General features: G+C 54.6%; 2 protein-coding genes and 1 long non-coding RNA gene across 8 annotated transcripts; all 3 read left to right on the top strand.

Moving 5' to 3' along the window:
• The first annotated feature begins 142 nt into the window (after positions 1-142).
• Positions 143-7,708, top strand: LOC309808591. 6 transcript variants are annotated; one of them, XR_014294766.1, is made up of 7 exons: positions 143-349; positions 1,557-1,741; positions 4,363-4,514; positions 4,973-5,049; positions 5,222-5,511; positions 5,781-6,049; positions 6,930-7,708. It is a non-coding gene; the product is annotated as an uncharacterized lncRNA (long non-coding RNA). The 6 variants fall into 6 exon arrangements; XR_014294763.1 differs by having other exon boundaries at positions 4,384-4,514; positions 5,222-6,049; XR_014294764.1 differs by having other exon boundaries at positions 4,994-5,049; positions 5,222-6,049.
• Positions 7,709-12,967: 5,259 nt separating this feature from the next.
• ZNRD2 (zinc ribbon domain containing 2) lies at positions 12,968-14,600 on the top strand. The gene is made up of 4 exons (XM_082626256.1): positions 12,968-13,360; positions 13,457-13,608; positions 13,741-13,825; positions 14,222-14,600. Exons 1-4 carry the CDS (start codon positions 13,342-13,344, stop codon positions 14,563-14,565), a joined length of 600 nt encoding a protein of 199 aa, XP_082482382.1. The 5' UTR covers positions 12,968-13,341; the 3' UTR covers positions 14,566-14,600.
• FAM89B (family with sequence similarity 89 member B) lies at positions 14,592-16,997 on the top strand. Its single transcript, XM_082626258.1, has 2 exons — positions 14,592-15,769; positions 16,167-16,997. The coding sequence occupies exons 1-2, from the start codon at positions 15,470-15,472 to the stop codon at positions 16,443-16,445; spliced, it is 579 nt and encodes a 192-aa protein (XP_082482384.1). The 5' UTR covers positions 14,592-15,469; the 3' UTR covers positions 16,446-16,997.
• Positions 16,998-18,739: the final 1,742 nt, after the last annotated feature.

Here is an 18,739-nt window from a genome sequence, read left to right as displayed (position 1 = left end):
GGGGCGGACTCAGGGAGAAGTGAGCAGTTGTTTTCCCTGGCTGGAGCGCGGCGCGGCGGCGGCGAGGGGGGCTGGGATGCTGGCCCCGAGCCAGGGAGACAGTTTTTTTTCTGTTTAAAGCGTCGTCGCTGCCGCCTGGGGGAGCGAGGGTGTGCGGGCGGGTGGAGGCTGGGGGGCGGTCCCCGCCCCAGATGCCCGCCCCGCCGGAACCCGCCGCCGCCGCGCTGGGCCCGCTCCAGAGAGCCCTCACCTGGGACCGCTGGCCGCCCCGCCGGATTCCTCCGGGCGGGGCTGGAAGGCCCGCGCCCACCTCCGCCTGGCAGCATCAAAGTGGGAAACCGAGGCTGGGGTAGGAAGATGGGCCTCGCCCCAGGGTCGCGCGGGTAGTGGGAGCAGGTGGGGCTGGAACCCACGCCTCTCAGCCCTGGCGCAGCCTCCCTTGCACATGTGGGGGTCTCACCGCCCCGAAGTCACTTATTAGTACTTGTCCACTCCCCCTGGAGGAGAGGACTCGAGGAGGGGGCACCCCTTAGCCAGGGCCCCAGCGGGGTCCCAGGAAGAAGCCCGCGGGGTCCAGAAAAGGAGCAGATGGAACAAAGCTTGAAATCCAGGTTCCCTGCCAACCCCCCTCTAAATGGCTTCCTGATGCCCACCCTGCCCCCGCCCCTTCGCCTTGTCTGGCCGGGCTGGCGGGGCTGGCTCTGGGCCTCAGACACTCTGGAATCGCCAAGGTCTGAGCTCAGGGCCTGGCCCCCTTCCCAGGCTAACAGCCGGGAGGAGGGGGGTGATGCTTGAGGGCCCCAGGGCTGGGGAGGGGCACAGCAGGGCCCCAGGGCAGGGGTTGGCAGGGGCTGGGGGGGGGCCTTGAGTTTGGTCAGGGCTGGAGAGGAGCCAGGCCTGTCCGCTGGTCTGGAAGGGAGGCCCTTGAGGGCTGCAGTGCCCTGGGGCCCAGGCCATATCCCGGGCACCTAGCCAGGAGACCCCAGGATTCACTCTCTGACTCACAGAACTCAGCTGGGGGTGGGTGTGACCAGGGTACATCCAGAGTGGGACACAGCCAAGTCAGGGTGACACTCTCTCTCCGAGGGGAACGGGGGCTGCAGTCTGACTGAGGGAAAGGGGGTTCAGGGACTTGCCTCCAGGCACACCTGTGCAAGGAACTCATGGTTTTCACCTTGAGGGTGGGCTCGTTTGGGGGAACTGAGGGAGACCCTGTGGTGGACCCCTGCCCGAATTGCTCAGCGGGCTCAGGCCCTGTTCACATGGGTATTGCAGAGGTAGGATGGGGGCAATCCCATGTCCTCAGGGGGGCTGGGAGGGTGTGTAAGGGCTGCCCGCACACTCCCTCGGGGCTCTGGTCCCACACTGAGGCAGGAAATAGTACTGAGTGCTCACCACTTGCCACGTGTAGGGCTGAGCATTTTCTAGTCATTTTCCCCCCATACTCATCTGAACCTGGCCCTTGGAACGCAGCATAAACAGACCAGGGTTAGAGTCCTAATCTCTCTGAGTCTCAGTTTTCTCACCTGTAAAATGGGGATCTATTCACTCAACAGACTAGGAACCTCCTGCGTGCTCCTGCTAACAAGTAGAACGAATCTCTGCCCTGCCAGACCTTCTGTACTGGAGGAGACAGACATCTGACAAATCAATTCATACGTGGCTGAGGCTGGGACAGAGGCCGGTGCTGGAACAGAGAAGACTAAGGAGCTGGGAACAAGAGAGGTGGTGGGACCTGGAGGTCAGGAAACCCTTCTGACGAAGGGACTTTTTTTTTTTTTTTTTTTTTTTTTTTGCTGTACGCGAGCCTCTCACTGTTGTGGCCTCTCCCGTTGCGGAGCACAGGCTCCGGACGCGCAGGCTCAGCGGCCATGGCTCATGGGCCCAGCCGCTCCGCGGCATGTGGGATCTTCCCGGACTGGGGCACGAGCCCGTGTCCCCTGCATCGGCAGGCGGACTCTCAACCACTGCGCCGCCAGGGAAGCCCAAAGGGACTTTTGAGCCAGGAGCTGGAGGAGGAGCAGGAGTTAACAGCCAGGCGGTGGGGGGAAGCCCGAGGGGTCGAGGGGCCTGTGTTGAGGAGACAATTTACACAGGGGCATGCGGGGTGAAGGGTAGGAAAGAGATTCATTTCTTCTAGGAGCTGAGAGAAGGCCAGAGGAGCAACGGGGTGGGGATGCGGAGAGAGAGCATCCAGAGGTGGAGGCGGGAGGCCACGGAGAGGAATCTGAGTTTTATTTTCATTGCCATGGGGCTGTATCAGAGCAAGAGGGGGTGCTGATGCCATCGTCCCAGGAGAGAGGACTCGGCTTGGACGCAGTGGAGATGTGTTTGGGGGGTGGAATCTAGAGACTAGGTGAAGTGGAGGGTGCACAAGAGGCGGGTGTGAATGGCTCCCAGGTGTCTGGCCTGAGCCCCTGGGTGGGTGAGGAAGGCGGCAGAAGAGAGGGAGACCTGGGAGAGAGTGTGGGGCTCTGTTTGCAACTTGCCGAGTTTGAGATGCTTGTGTCATCCACGGGGAGACGTCTCAATCCAGGGGTCTGGAGCTCAAACAGAATGTCTGCCCTGGAGACACAGACTTGGGGTCCTCCGCCTACAGGGGCATTTATGGCCATAGGAAAGGGTGGGCTCGGCTGGGAAGAGAAGAGGGCCCAAGGCGAACCAGGGAGGTCACCACTCCCAGATCAGAAAGAGGAGGCAGAGTCAGAAGTGACTTAGAAGGAGCAGCTGGAGGGAGCAGAGAGAGGAAAACCAGGAGTGTGACGCAGGAAGAGCCAAGAGGAGCGAGTGTTTGGGGAGGAGGGCGTGGCCAAGGCTGTCTAATGCTGCTGAGAGTAGGATGTGGGGAAGGCAGGGGAAGGCAGCCCTTGTTCGGGGCTGTTGAGGGAACTGAGCCACCAGGAGCCGTGAGGGCAAGCACCCAGCCCAGTGCTTGGCACATCGTGAGGGCTCCATAAGTTTACCTACTGTCGTTACCAAACTCCTCACGCTCATCAGGAACCCAGCAGTGGGCACCCTCATGCGGGTGATGAACATTAACCGAAGTCTGCAGCCACAGGAGCTGGAGCTGGAAAGGGGGCTGCCCTGGGGAGCTGCGGCCTTCAGCACAATCCGGTGGAACCTGTCCTCGTGCAGCCTGCGGGGAGGGAACTGCGGAAATAAATATTACCCCCAGTTTCCTCCTGTCCAGCTGGGCCCCCCAGGGGCCGAACCCCAAAGGAAGCCTGCGGGCAGCGGGGTCTGGGGAGGGAACACAGCAGGCAAGGTGAGCCTCGGGGCATGAAGCAGGGCAGGCAAGGATGCAGAGTGGATCCGCAGGGCTACTGCGACAGTCCAACGCAGGTAGCGTCCGTGGCCTGTCCCCCTTTTCTCTCCGCATCTCCTGTGTCACCACATCCAGCCACCCCATCTTCCTAGAATCGACCAGCATGCCTCCTAGATGTAAGTTCTCCTGCAAGTCCAAGGAGACCATGACCTCTGTGGTCAGTCCAGGTCACTTCTGTTGCCTAACGGGTCTCCCCACTGCCATTTCTGCCTGATCCTGTCCCTCCTCCACCTGGTGCCAGAGTCACCTCTTAAAACCTAATTCCAGGGCTTCCCTGGTGGCACAGTGGTTAAGAATCCACCTGCCAATGCAGGGGACACGGGTTTGAGCCCTGGTCCAGGAAGATCCCACATGCCACAGAGCAACTAAGCCCATGCACCACAACTACTGAGCCTGCGCGCCTAGAGCCCGTGCTCCGCAGCAAGAGAAGCCACTGCGATGAGAAGCCCGCGCAGCGCAACGAAGTAGCCCCCGCTCACTGCAACTAGAGAAAGTCCGTGTGCAGCAACAAAGACCCAATGCAGCCAAAAATAAAAACAAACAAACAACCCCCCCCTTAATTCCAGGGACTTCTCTGGTGGTGCAGTGGTTAAGACTCCGCACTCCCAATGCAGGGGGCCCGGGTTTGATCCCTGTTCAGGGAACTAGATTTCACATGCCACAACCAAGGAGCCCTCCTGCTGCAACTACGAGCCAGCGCAACCAAATAAATAAATTAATTAATTAATTTTAAAAAAACCAACAAAAACCTAATTCCAACCATGATCCTTCTCGGCTTAAAAAACCTCCAACAATTAATTAAAAAACAAAACAAAACAGCAACAACAAAACAAAACCGTCCAGCAGCTTCTGTCTGCTCACCTGGGCCTGCAAGATCCTTGGCGTGGTCTGATCCTTCATGTCTTGGGGTAGTGCCTCCAGAAGGCATTTCTCTAAAACAGCCACCCCCGGCCCTTTGGGTCAGATCCCTGCTTTGTCTCCTACTGGTCTTCAGCACAGCCTGAAACATTCTTCTTTGTGGGCTTAGTTACTTACAGTTCATCTCACCGCCCTCCCAGGGAGGTACAGCCTTGTCTCCAGATCCTAGTACAGGGCCTGGCACGCAGAGGGTGCTGAAGTTTGCTGATTGACTGAATGGACTGAGACCACAGAACTCTGAAAGACGGAACAATTAGACTTGCATCATCTGGTGAGTAAGATGTGGGGATTGAACTTAAGCTGGCCTGATCCAAAACCTACACAGTGCTCCTGGGAGGGAGGAATGAGCGGAGTCCCACAAATGTCCTAAAGATAGGAGGGCAATGAGGGGCTTTGCTAGAATGTGGCAAGGAAGAGCCCTGGGACCCCAGCCCTGGGGAATGATCAGACTGCTTAAATGTTAGGGAAGCGTTCCTTTGTGCAGAGGGGTTCTTGAGGCTCAGAGATGGCAAGGGACTTGGCCAAGGTTGCATGGCTGGTTAATGGCAGAGCCAGAACCCAAACCCAGGGCCCCCAGTGCCTCCTTAGGGGAACTGGCTGGACGAGGCAGCAGCAGCCTGCGTGAGGGAAGTTTCATCTCAGAAGGCAGCATAACACGGTGGTGGTTTTCTGGCATTCGATCCTCCTGCACCAGCTGTGTGCGTTAGAGAAATTCTTCCTCTCCTCTAGGCCTCCTTTCCTCATTTTTAGACAACGAAGCAAAGGAGCTGACATTCATGAAGCCCTTGTTGGATGCTGGGCACACGGTAAGTCCTCAGTATACGTTAGCTCTTTTCATCATTATCTGGGTCTGGGGTCCACAGTAGGCTGTGGGTGGGAGCTGGCTGCCTGGGGGGAGGGGGAGAATACCATTGAAAGAGGGCTGACCGTGCGCCAGGCTCTGTGTCACCTCTCTGAGTTCTGAATGTCTTTGGGAAGCTTCTAGGCTCTGAAGAAAGAAATGGCTCTAAGGGTTGTAGGTTCTAAAGATGACGGTTGGAAGTTTCAGAAGCCTGGAGGGGACCATTCTGCCCTGAAGCATTTCTCTCCAAAGACACTTTACTGAAAGTGACTGTCACTGAGTCCCTCTGATGTGCCCCTGCTGTGATGAAGGGCACTGAGAGATGGGACTGGAAAATGCAATGAACCAATCTTCATGCTTGATCAGTCAGAGAGGATCTTCAGCCCTGCCCCCCGTCTCCACCTTCCGAACCCAGGATAAGTCACTGGTGAGAATCCAGCTCTGGACGTGCGCTGGCCAGATGGGGTCACAGCCCTGCCACATCCCAGCAGGGTGACTGTGACTAAATCTCTTAACCTGTCCAGGCTTCAGCTTCTCCATCTGCACATTGGGAGACATAACTCACAGACTTGTCCTGAGGATTAAAGGAGATAATTCAAGCTCTTAGTATAGTGCCCGGCCCCAAGAAAAAATACACCAAAAGTTGAGTATTATTATTTTTGCTACTGTATCATCTAGTCCTTTCTTGATTCCCAGAAACGTCAGGTCAATTCACATTGCAGTGAAAGACAAGAAGAAAAGTCGACCCCTTTTGGAGGCCTGTTGCTGTGATAATAAAATAATGCCAGTTACGATTTTCAGAACCTCGGTTACACAGCATAGGCCACTCGTTGCCATGTGAACCTGACCCACCAGATAAGGCAGTCAAGCGGGACCTGCAACTGAGCTGTGTGTGAATATGCTGCCGTGGGGTGTGCTGTTACTCAGGGACAGGCCTAACTACTGCCACATCCACTGTGCCACAGGTAGGGACAGATGTTGGGCTGGCTCACATGAGGGTAGGGAAGGGTCCCACGCTTCCCAAACAGCTAGTCTACCCACCGTTACTGGTCTGAATGGGCTTTACCACCAGCACTTCTGAGACCTTCAGTGTGCTTGCTCCCTTGTCAAGGACTATGATGGGTCTGGGGTTTTTTGTTTAATTTTTTATATATTTATTTTATTTTATTTATTTGGTTGCTCCAGGTCTTAGTTTCAGCATGCAGGCTCCTTAGTTGTGGCTTGTGGGCTCCTTAGTTGCAGCATGGGAACTCTTAGTTGCGACATGCGTGTGGGATCTATTTCCCCGACCAGGGATTGAACCCGGGCCCCCTGCATTAGGAGTGTGGAGTCTTTTTTTTTTTTTAATTTATTTATTTTGGCTGCGTTGGATCTTCGTTGCTGCGCGTGGGCTTTCTCAGTTGCGGCGAGCAGGGGCTACTCTTCGTTGCAGTGCGCTGGCTTCTCATTGCGGTGGCTTCTCTTTGTTGTGGAGCACAGGCTCTAGGAATATAGGCTTCAGTAGTTGAGGCATACGGGCTCAGTAGTTGTGGCTCGCAGCTCTAGAGCGCAGGCTCAGTAGTTGTGGTGCAGGGGCTTAGCTGCTCCGCGGCATGTGGGATCTTCCTGGACCAGGGCTTGAACCTGTATCCCCTGCATTGGCAGGTGGATTCTTAACCACTGCGCCACCAGCGAAGTCCCGGGTCTGAGGTTTTACCTTACTTGCAAACACAAGTGAGCCTGCCACAGGTTTGTGCATGCTGGCAGAAGACAGGAGTTTCCTGGGTCAGAGACAAAGGACCATTATTCATGGCACAGTAAATAGCATGATCATCAGCATATTAACATCAGTCCTCTTGTCCCCAGGTCCCATGGGGGTGGCACCAGTGACCTAGATAGACGCCTGCACACAGTGGACTGTGGTATGGGAGAGGACGCTAAACTTAAGAAGTCTTTTCTAATGACTGCCCTTTGCACTGGAGGGAGATTCTGTCTCGATCTTCCATAGCTACTCACTGCACCAATATCCTTGAGAAGAGAGTCCAGGACAAAGGCAGTCAGTTGCCTCGCTTGCAAAATGCACAGAAACTCAAGAGATCCCTGGAGAATTGTCTTACAGTAATATCCACCCCTCATTTCTACACTGTCTTGGCTTTGGGTGAATTTTCCCATGAGTTCACCACTCTGTTGGCAAATCTGATCAACAGAGGCTAGGACCAAATCTGTTCAATTTGTGTCATACAGCATTTAATTAAGGCTACTACCTACAGAACTACAAGCAGCAGGATGAAGCCAGCTTGCAGGACTGACCTCAACCATGCCTCCCAGATGAACAAATCCATAAAGCATCATATCTACCTTAGAAAGCCAGGTGGCTCGCTCCTTAGTTCTCTGCATCAACCTTTCCACCTTGGCCCTGGAGGCATTCAGGAGAGCCTCAATTCACTGACCAAGGTTGCTATGGATGGTAGATTTCTCCTGTACTTCTTCCTTGAAGACTAGAGTCTGTGCAATCAATACATCTGCATTAATGCTTCCAGCCATGAGTAAGAAGGTCCTTTTTCTCTGACCCAGGAGTCTCCTGTCTTCTGCCAGCATGCATGAACCTGTGGCAGGCTCATGTGTTGGTTTGCAAGTAGGCTAAAGTCAAGGATAAGTTTCAAGTCACTCTGTTTTCTGTGTGACTTCCACATCAATCATACAGTCTCAAGGGTACTAGTGCTTCTGGGAAGAAACATGGCGCCCCCAAGTGGGACTTACATCAGCTAGGGGGGGCCCAGTGTGAGAGTGCCTCCCTTCAAGTCCGTAGGCCTTAGGGCTTCCAGCCCAATCCAGATAATTAAGTCTAGTCCTTGCTTTTGGAGGGTTTGGCTAAGAGCAGTTAGTCCTGTCTGTCCATGCCACCAGCCAGATGCCATTCAGCTACTCCATGGCATGACTGAGCGGTGATAGCTTCAGGACGGGGCCTGGGATCTGTATCTGGAGGTGAGCTTGTTGACAGGTATTTTATGTAGGAGGTACAGGAGCTGAGGCTACCCCCTGCTGCTTCCAATCTCTTGGTAAGGTGAAGCAGAATGGCAATCAGATCAAGGTCAGAACTGTCTAGTGGAGCATGGCAGACTCAGCAGTCAGTTACATTTAAGTCACTTGAAATAATTTGGGCGAATTGGACCAAGATGTTGTCCTCAGTGAAGAAGGCTCCAAATGGTTTGGAAAGACAAAGACTGTAAGTGTCTTTCTTTCCCCCATTTCTCCCAGGGTCTGAGGTGTCCCCTCCCCAAGTGCCAAGGTTGTTATTCTCCCTCCACTGTCACAAAATCGATGTGTTCTAGTCTAGTAGTTAGAACTTCACCTTTTTTCCCAATCACCTCCTACTTACACTTTTCATCTGGAAGGGTCAGGTGCAAGAAGGACAAGGACATTTTTATAAAACATACAGGAGCCCACTATGTCCCCCACTCTACGTGTAGGCCACTGTTGGGGGACTCAAAGAGAGAGGTGTGCATGCCAAGTGCTCCAGGTATTCTCATGATCTAGGACCGTGTCAGTCAAATAAGAGAATCCAGGTGGTTGAGAATCCCCTAGGCCCCTTTCTGACTGGGCTATCACCCGGAGTTGCACCAATCAGGCTGACCTGGGGTTGCTGGTAAGGGAAAGAGAGAAGCATTATGTCCAGGAATGGTGAACGTGGAACCCTAAATTTTCAAAACTGGTCTGTATAAACCCCACCCCTCTCATCTCAATCATTATGAAGGACATGGCCTAGATGAGATGGTCCCATCCTGGGGACAGCCACATTCAGTTATTGAACTGCTGTACTAAGGTGTGTGGACCAGGAGGGAGAGCCAGAAATCTCTTTGAGCTAATTTTTGAGGAGCTATTTCAATGCTCAACAGTACCACATGCTTGTGGGTGACAGGGAGGATAGAAGGACCACCAAATACCTAGACTATCAGCCCATTGTTGAGTGGCCTGAGATGAAAGGTGCACCATTGTTAGACTTCAATTGGTCCAGAAAGCCAAAAACATTACACAGATTAGTCTCAAGAACCACAATGGTGTGACCAAAGTTGGCTGATTGGCCTGAAACAGTACCACTGTAACCTGAAAAAGTGTGAGACACCATCCATAGCCCCAGGAAGGAGTCAAAGGTCCCATGCATTCAATCTCTCAGGAGTGGGCAGGGGCAATGCCACATACACTGTGGCCTCCTCTTCACAGGACAAACAGATGAACTTCTGACCGGGATCACAAATCTGGCATGGAGTGGTGGCTTCTGCATCAGCAGCATAGAGTCCTTCACTTTGTGCCCACTCTGTGATGGTGGATGTGTTGCCATATCTGGTATCATGATGGGTCCAGGCAGAACTGGAGACAATCTGGGCAGCACAGGCTCGAACAACAGCTTGATTCATGTCAGTCTCATCAGAGAATGGGCCTTTAGCATGGGCATCTGCATAAGTGATCTAGATAGTTTGATCAGCCACGATTGTTTCCACAGTTAGCTGAGAACATTGTCATCCAAAGCCCTCTATTAGGCGGCGGGGTCCTGACATTATCTATCTCACATCTGGGGACTCCTTGACTCAGCAACCACAGCAACATTGCTTTCCAGCTGGAGCTGCAAGGTTCACACCCTTTGGCTGACCTGGGCATGAGTTGGTCAGTCTTGCTAACGGTTTGGCAATTTTGTTGATCTTCTAAAGAACTAACTTGTAGGTGAGTTGATTTTCTCTAATCTATTCTAGTCTTCCTTCTGCTTGCTTTGGCTTTAGTTTGCTCTTTTTTCTAGTTTTTTTTTTTTTTTTTTGCGGTACGCGGGCCTCTCACCGCTGTGGCCTCTCCCGCTGCGGAGCACAGGCTCCGGACGTGCAGGCTCAGCGGCCATGGCTCACGGGCCCAGCTGCTCTGTGGCACGTGGGATCCTCCTGGACCGGGGCACAAACCCATGTCCCTTGCATCGGCAGGCGGACTCTCAACCACTGCGCCAACAGGGAAGCCCCTCTTTTTTCTAGTTCTTAAGGTGGAATATTAGGTTACTGAATCGAGACTTTTTTTTCTTTTAAATATAAGAATATACAATTATAAATTGCCCTCTAAGCACTGCTTTGGCTGTATCTCAAAAGTTTTGTTATGCTGTGTTTTCATTCATCTCCAAGCAGTTTCTAATTTCCCGTGTGTTTTCTTCTATGACCCATTGGTTATTTAAGAGGGTGTTGTCTAATTTCCACATATTTGTGAATTTCCCAAATTTCCCTCTTTTATTGATTGCTAATTTCATTCCACTGTGATCTGAGAACATACTTTGTATTACTTCTACTCTTTTTTTTTTTTTTTTTTTTTTTTTTGTGGTACGCGGGCCTCTCACTGTTGTGGCCTCTCCCGTTGCGGAGCACAGGCTCCAGACTCGCAGGCTCAGTGGCCATGGCTCACGGGCCTAGCCACTCCACGGCATGTGGGATCTTCCTGGACTGGGGCACGAACCCGTGTCCCCTGCATCGGCAGGCGGACTCTCAACCACTGCGCCACCAGGGAAGCCCTACTTCTACTCTTTTTTTTTTTTTAATCGTGAACATTCTTTTTTAAATTTTATTTATTTATTTATTTTTGCCTGTGTTGGGTCTTCGTTTCTGTGTGAGGCTTTTCTCTAGTTGCGGTGAGTGGGGGCCACTCTTCATCGCGGTGCACGGGCCTCTCACTGTTGCGGCCTCTCCCGTTGCAGAGCACAGGCTCCAGACGCGCAGGCTCAGTAGTTGTGGCTCACGGGCCCAGTTGCTCCACGGCATGTGGGATCTTCCCAGACCAGGGCTCGAACCCGTGTCCCCTGCATTGGCAGGCAGATTCTTAACCACTGCGCCACCAGGGAAGCCCCCTACTTCTACTCTTTTAAGTGTATCGAGACTTGCTTTATGGTCTAACATATGGTCTGTCGTGGAGCCTGTATATGAGAGAAGAATATGACCTGCTGTTGTTGGGTGGAGCATTCTATAGATGTCTGTCAGGACTTGGGCTTGACGTGCACAGCTGTGACTTTTCTTTTAAAGGAGACTACCTTGATAGAGGGTATTTCTGTTCCCTTGTCATAATAATGTCTTATTTTTGCCTTGTTTTAATAGAAGGGCTAGGAGAGTTTTCTAGGACAGTGGAGCTGATCACAAGAATTTATCTAGATTTCTTTGGGGCACCTGTATCAGTACTGTAAACCTAAAGTAAGACAATAGGAGCCCAAAGAGTAATAAATGCCTCATCTATGGTTTCCTATGGGAGTTTGTCTCAAGGAAATTTCCCAGAAGAGGGACAGAGATCCCTTATAGCAGCCAAGACCCATTAGGGGGGAAAAACTGAGACCTTTTACTGTCATCTCAGAATAGGTATAAGATTCGCATGGTAGCCTGTAGAAAGGGCTGAGCTGTAAGATGACCCAGCTGTTGCCATTCTTCCTTACCAAGCATCACATGCCCTGCCCCTCCTCTCCCAAGTGAGCCAGCAAAGTTCTAATGATTCGTCTATTTTTTTTGTCCATAGCAGTAGTGAATTTCCCTCCATTCATGTTTAATATGTGTGTGCATCTCTGTAAATGCTGCCTGAAAGGAGGTGGAAACTTCTGTACTCCCAGGATGTTTTTTTTTTTTTTTTTTTGGCTGCATTGGGTCTTTGTTGCTGCACGTCAGGATGAGTCATTGGTTGTTACAATGGGGTAGACCTGGACTGTGAGGCGCTACCTTTCCACTCCCAAACCCCACCCAGAAGAGAGTAGCTGTCATGAGGAATAAATGAAAGGGAGTAAATGGGAGGATGAGTGTAAGGATCTTAGTTGGTGTCAGACAGGATAAGCTGCTGAGTGGATATTGGCCATTATGATGACACAGAAGGGTGCATCGAGGAATTCGGTGGGGGGTGGGGCGTGCTGGGAGCTGAAGATAGTAAGGACGTGGAGGGTCTGTGCATATAGGCTAGAGTCCAAGAGTCCCTATTGTCAGTTTGGCAGAACTGACCTGGCGTCAGGCCCTGAGTCAGGTACACTGCTGCCTAAGAGGCTGCTGGTAGATGGACAGAGTGACGTGGGGCACAGGGCTCTCCAAGGAAGCAGGAGGCAGGAAGGGTCAGAAAATGTAAGTTCCAGGGAGTCTATGTAGGAGGAAGATGGGGCCAGGAGGAGGGTACTCTATCTTCAGGTAAAACTGAAAGCATGTGCTGCCAGTCAGAGAAGGAGATTGCCGATGAGATTACGGGAGTCTAAGTCCTAGCTCCTTCTCCACTGCCCTGGTGTACTGCCTTGAGGCACTGCAAGCTGCACATCTGGGGATTGCTGCCTGCTCCACCTGGCTTCTTCCAACCTACTGAGGGAGAGGAGGTGTATGGAAAAAGAACAAAGAGGAAAAAAAAAAAACACCCACCAAGGCCAATGGTCAGGGAGCATTTTTAGGTTGTAATTTTAACAGCAACCCATTCAAGAAGAGCATAACGGTCACAGGCATGTGTAATAAACCCCTCATCCCCACCCTCCAGCATGTATCACTCAGTTGCGGCTGGAACCGAAACTGCGCATGCCCAGCACAGCGATTTCCACCCCCACCCCGCGGTCAGCTGGCTTTTCGAGGGTTCAAACTTCAACAAAACAAAATGTCTTCTTAGAGGCTGACTTTGAATCAGTCCCAGGCCTTTGGGTGGGGAAGATAGGGGGTGGGCAGACTGGAACACCGAATGTGCAGAAGGGGAGGGGTCTTGAAATAAGCTGAAAGGCAACGAGAACGATCGCCGCCTGGGCTGCCTTGCCAGTTGAAGTGAGAAGCACTGAAGCCCGAGGAGGCTCCACGCACGCGTAAGGGGCTGTTTGTTATTATCAAGGGTGTTGTGATGTTGCCACTGCCCCGCCTGCCCCGGGTCCTGCCAGTGCGGAAAGGGAAACTCCAGGGGAGGCGGAGGCCAGCGGAGATTTCTCAAGCCAACTGGTCCCCTCCCTCCGCGGCGGGCAGGAAGAGCGACTCTGCGCAGCCACTTCCGGGCCCTGCGACTTTGAGCGGCATTATCACGGAGACGCCCCTCCTGAGGCCCGGCCAGTCGAAAGTTTTTGTCCACAGGCTCCCACCGAGGGGCGCACCAATGGGACAGGGTCTAGTCTACGGCAGATACGCCCCACTCTGGGCATCGCGACGTCGGAGCACACAGAGCGTCATTTCCGCCCTCATCCTCAGGCCCACACGGAGGGGGCGGAGCCAAGCGGAAGGCGCGCTGCTTGTGCGTCACTTCCGGTGAGTCTAGCGGCGACGACGGCAACATGGCCCTGAACGGCTCTGGTGAGGACTTGGGCTGCGGGGGTTTGTGGCTGCGGGTTGCGGGATGCAGCCTGCTTCGGAAAGACACCCCGGCCCCTTGTGCCTCTCTTCCCTCAGAAGTCGACGACTTTTCCTGGGAGCCCCCGACCGAAGCGGAGACGAAGGTGCTGCAAGCGCGGCGGGAGCGGCAGGATCGCATCTCCCGGCTCATGGGCGACTACCTGCTGCGTGGTTACCGCATGCTGGGCGAGACGTGCGCGGACTGCGGGGTGAGGAGAGACTCGGGACGTGGGATCCAGGATGGGGCCGCGGACCAGGCCACACTGCCCTTGACCAGCGCTCCCTTCTGGACCCCATCGCCCGGCGTCTCACCCCTGCCCCGTGTGCTTTCTGGCCCCTAGACGATCCTCCTCCAAGACAAACAGCGGAAAATCTACTGCGTGGCTTGCCAGGAGCTCGACTCAGACGTGGATAAAGATAATCCGGGTGAGGGGTCGAGTGTGCTTGGTGAAGAAGTGTGGTGAAAGAGGCTCAGGAACAGTAGGTGGGAGGTGACAGTGGTATTTGTGGGTGAGGCGGGGGTGAGTTGCTTTCTCCTTTCAGCTCTAGAAAGGACCATTCATTCAGTAAGAGCACTAAGCACCAACCGTGTGCCAGAGATCATGGAGAGTCTGAGCTTATTAGGCATAGTTCTGATGAGAGAGATGAAGCAAGGGCATAAATAACTCTGATACAAAGAAGAAAATGGATAAATTACCTTATACTGGGGCAGGGAAAACATCTCAACTAGAGAGAGAGCAGAACAGTAAAGAGTAGGGAAGTGGCTCAGGGCTGAGGTGAGCCAGGTATCCTGACCATTCCACCGGATTTTTCCTCTTTTAGCTCTGAATGCCCAGGCTGCCCTCTCCCAAGCTCGGGAGCACCAGCTCGCCTCTGCTTCGGAGCCCCCCTTGGGCTCTCGGCCTGCCCCTCAGCCCCCAGTACCCCGTCCAGAGCACTGTGAGGGAGCTGCAGCAGGGCTCAAGGCAGTCCAGGGGCTGCCGCCTCCTGCTGTGCCTCCAAATGCAGATGTTGTGGCCTGCACACAAGAGGCTCTCCTGCAGAAACTGACCTGGGCCTCAGCTGAGCTGGGCTCTAGCACCTCCCTGGAGACTAGCATCCAGCTGTGTAGCCTTATCCGGGCTTGTGCTGAAGCTCTGCACAGCCTGCAGCAGCTGCAAAACTAAAGAACCCCTCCTGAGAAAATCCCTGTAGAAAAACAGCTGTTCCTCTTGTGTGATTTGTTCTTTTCTTGGTTCTGAGTGTGCATGTAAGCCCCAGCTCTGCTCGTCTTTTTCCTTCTTTTGGCCTCTCGTGCTATCACAGTCTGGTCTCCTTGATGCCCTGAGAGATGAGTTGGGCTTGTTTCTGCTCATTTTCCCCACTCAAAGGATGAGGCGGGAGAGGACTATGTGATACTTTTATTCTGATAAGGAGGCCACAGCCTCCTCAAAAGCAGAAACAGGCGTGGATCTCTAAAGGAACCCTGCAACCTCCTCGGCCATCCAGTGCTCATTCCCCACCCTTGAGTGAGATTTGGGGTTCCAGCCCCCTTGGTAGCTTCCCCTCCTTCCCCCGAGCATCCCGACACCATCATCCTATCCCACCTCAGGCCCAGACCAGGTACTCAGATACTGACAGGGTGTCAGTCAATTAGGGATCAATTATGGACTTACCCTCAGTCTCCTGACCACCCCCCCTTTTAGATCCTTGAGAGTTATAATAAGGCAGAATAAATAAAGTGTTGTGTGTGGGGGTGGAGAACCGCGAAAGAACCGCACGCTCCGCTTTTGCCCTCTTCCCTCACCCCTTTTTCCTGCTCCCCTTCTATTGGTGGCCAATTGCCTGTTCTCTGCTCGCTGCGACCTGGGGCAACGTGGTCGCATCAGCCGTTGCCCTTTTAAGAGAGGCCCTGCCCACACGGAGGGGTGGGCAGGGGGCGGAGTCGGAGGAATCGGGTAGGAACAAAGCACTCCCTGCGGGCGACGGCTGGGCTCGGCTGGCGGGGCCGCGGGGTGCGGGGCCTGCGGGCGGCGGCCCGGGCGGAGCGTTGGAGGGAAGGAAGCGGCATCCTCCTCTGCTGGTCCGGCCATGAATGGGCTGCCTTCGGCCGAGGCGCCAGGCGGCGCGGGCTGCGCCCTGACCGGTCTCCCGCCGTTACCGCGCGGCCTCAGCGGTCTTCTCAACGCGAGCGGGGGCTCGTGGAGGGAGCTGGAGCGCGTCTACAGCCAGCGCAGCCGCATCCACGATGAGCTGAGCCGGGCCGCCCGCGTACCGGACGGGCCCCGTAACGCCGCCGGCGCCGCCAACGCGGGAACTGCCGCGGGTCCCCCCGGCCCGCGTCGCCCTGTTAACCTCGACTCGGCGCTAGCGGCGCTGCGCAAGGAGATGGTGAGTAGCCCTGCCTCGGTCAGCTGGGCGTTGCGGGGTGATGGGGGCTGCCACCGAGCTTGAGGGTCCTGGGGCGGGGCGGAGCACATAAGGCAACGCGCTGTCTGGGTCTAGAGGATCGGCAGAAGCCAGTTGGGTCAGAGGGGATATGGTAACAATAATTATAGTTACCGTTTATGGTAATAGTTACTATGTATTTTTAAATGCCTTACTAGTGTTATTTCATTCTATTCTGCTAGATAAATTTTGTCCCCATCTTGCAGATAGGGGTCAGTGACTTGCCTAAAGATTCAAAGCTTGTAGATGGCATCTGATGTCCACAAAAACCTGTGCTTGGGAAGATTGGCTAGGGCGGTGGCTTCGACCCCAACCCCAGCCCACTCTCAGTCTTTTGCAGGTGGGCCTGCGGCAGCTGGACATGTCCCTGCTGTGCCAGCTGTGGGGCCTGTATGAGTCGATCCAGGACTATAAGCACCTGTGCCAAGACTTGAGCCTGTGCCAGGACCTGTCATCCTCCCTGCATTCAGACAGTTCCTACCCACCTGATGCTGGCCTATCTGATGATGACGAGCCTCCTGATGCTAGCCTGCCCCCAGACCCGCCACCCCTCACTGTGCCCCAGACACACAATGCCCGAGACCAGTGGCTGCAGGATGCCTTCCACATCAGCCTCTGAAGAGCTAGGGTGGTAGGGGGCAAGGACCCATGCAAAAGGCTCAGAAACTCACCCCTCAGCAAGTATTCAGACTATAGTGCCTGCTTTCCCCCATACCACCTCACCTCACAGGAGGAGGGCAAGGCCTGGGCCCCTTGGGGGCGAAACTGCCTACCCTCTCTCTCCTGTCTTGGGTTAGCTGGCACTGGGGCAGGTACTTGGGCTACAGCCTCTGCCCATGGCACTGGACCTCCACTTCTCCCACATGTGTGTACTTCAGCTTGGCCGACCTTCAGTCTGGCGGTGGGGTCCAAAGCATCTAGCACTCCCCTTGGCATCTCTGTGACTGGGATGAGTGCCTGGCTCCTATCTCTTCACCTTTTGCTGCTATTGGCAGCTGCTGGCTCAGGGGCATCCCACCTCTGGTCCCTGGGTTCCACGGCCCTAGACAAGGGCTCTCCAGGACCCATTCCTGCACCACCCACGGCCGGGAGGGCCAAGGCTCCGCGCTGGATATTTAAGTTTAGGGGCCAGCCTCCTGGGCGCATAGATAAATAAATAACTGTCTCAGCATTGTTGTGTTCTGACTGCCTGGCTCAGGGGCGGGAAGATAAGCGGTGATTCTGGCAAGTGCTGCCCCGTGCTCCGCCAGCAGGTGGTGCCCGAGACCCCGAGTTGGAAGAGGCTCGGCGGTGCTAGGGTGCGAACCCTCGCTCCCCGGGCAGAGTCGCCGATCTGCCGATCGTTCCAAGCTGCCCCAGCTTGGCCCTGCGGTTGGTTGTGTGAGTGCGGGCGAGTCACTTCCCCTCTCTGGCCGGAGGCCTGGAGCTCAACCCCCCTCACCACTCGCTTTGGGCTTTCCTGGCCGGCCGGGAAGGAAAGAGAAGGAGCCGCCCTTCTCGAGGAGAGAAACTTTCCACCCCGAGTGGGGGCGGGGTTGGGGCGGCACAGGAAATGGGTGGGCCCGGGCTGGCGGGCCGGGCCGAGGGGCCCTAGGCGAGAGAGGGGAGGGCGCCTCCTGGAAGGGCCTGGGACGAGTGAGTGACCTATGGGCGGGAGGAAAGAGTTGCAGAGGCAGAAGGGGGGTGAAGTCGCAGTGCTCCAGGCCTCCCCAGAGGCCAGACAAGCCCCGGAGGGGAGATGGGGGCAAGCCTCTGGGCTTGGATGCATGAGACTCCCAGCGGCGCCGACACCCGCATTCTACGCCTGGCTTTCCCTCAACAGCACCTGGGACCTTCAGGGTTGTATGTAAAAGGCTTTCTCTTACAGAGGAAACGGAGAACCGCGATGCTGGGTCTAGGAGCTAAACCCGGTGTCAGGTTCCCTCCCCTCCCCCAAAGAAGCCTGAACATTTGCGAATGGTGGGTGCTAAGGCTTCCACACACACAATACCCCCACAGCTTCCTGAAACGAAGAGAAGAGGAGAGGACCTCAAAGTTGCGCACTTAGGCTTACCGGCTGCTCATCCCCATGCCTCCTGGACACAACTCAGCTGACACTCCTGGCAGATCAGACGTCCTGTTCAAACCGAGTATTTATCAAGGACTAGGCTGTCCATTCACAAACCTAGCAGAGCGTTCACACTGGCAGACGGAACAGGCTGATGTGCTGATCTATGGCAGTTCTTGTAACTCTGAGCTTGACACCTGCAGCGGCTCATTACCAAGCAGGCAGCGGGGCGGGCTGGCGATAAGGGCTCTAATCTAGGTGTGAACAGAGCGGTTAACGCCCCGGGGCAGGCTTCCCAGGGGAGGGAGAGTAAACACACACTCTTTCCCGTCCATGATAACGGATTTCATTTAATAACACCGGCAAAATCAGCCAGGTTCTACACTAAATGCTTTCCAAGGTTTCATTCTCAATGATGTTGTAAAAGATGGAACTATAATTATCCCTATTTCACTGAGGTGAAAACTGAGGCTCAGAGCGTTAGTACTTTGCCCAAGGTCACACGCTTGTTGTCAGTCATCTGCTTGTGGGATGTTGGGACTACCTTCCCACTTGACAGCTGGAGAGTCAGGTTCTGAAACTGGCAAGTGGGTGCTGCCCACAGGTAGGACCACCCGGGTTAGCCCCTGACCCTGCTCCTTCCTGCTCTGGTTAATACGTGGGTGGCAGCAGGAGTCTGCCTCTCCCCAGTGTTGAGGCCAGTTGGCTCTGGCTCAGCGCACTGTGATCCTTCACGTTTCTTCTCCTTTCTGGGTCTCTCTTTCCCCAGCCTGTGAAATGGGGCCACCAGTACGCACCTCCCAGGGCTGCGGTCAGGAAGGGAGGCGGCCGGGGCCACGCTCGCGAGGGCGGCACCAATTGCTGGT

Source organism: Mesoplodon mirus (assembly GCF_964341445.2).
Source record: "Mesoplodon mirus genome assembly, chromosome: 7".
Taxonomy (NCBI): domain Eukaryota; kingdom Metazoa; phylum Chordata; class Mammalia; order Artiodactyla; family Ziphiidae; genus Mesoplodon; species Mesoplodon mirus.
The sequence above is the reverse complement of the archived record's forward strand: the minus strand, read 5'-3'. Positions and strand labels throughout refer to the sequence as shown.

Coding starts and splice junctions, on each gene's coding strand:
- ZNRD2 (XM_082626256.1), top strand. Junction 13,609..13,740: donor AGACGTGCGCGGACTGCGGG/GTGAGGAGAGAC, acceptor TCTGGCCCCTAG/ACGATCCTCCTCCAAGACAA. Junction 13,826..14,221: donor CGTGGATAAAGATAATCCGG/GTGAGGGGTCGA, acceptor TTCCTCTTTTAG/CTCTGAATGCCCAGGCTGCC.
- FAM89B (XM_082626258.1), top strand. CDS start 15,470: ATGAATGGGCTGCCTTCGGCCGAGGCGCCAGGCGGCGCGGGCTGCGCC. Junction 15,770..16,166: donor CGGCGCTGCGCAAGGAGATG/GTGAGTAGCCCT, acceptor AGTCTTTTGCAG/GTGGGCCTGCGGCAGCTGGA.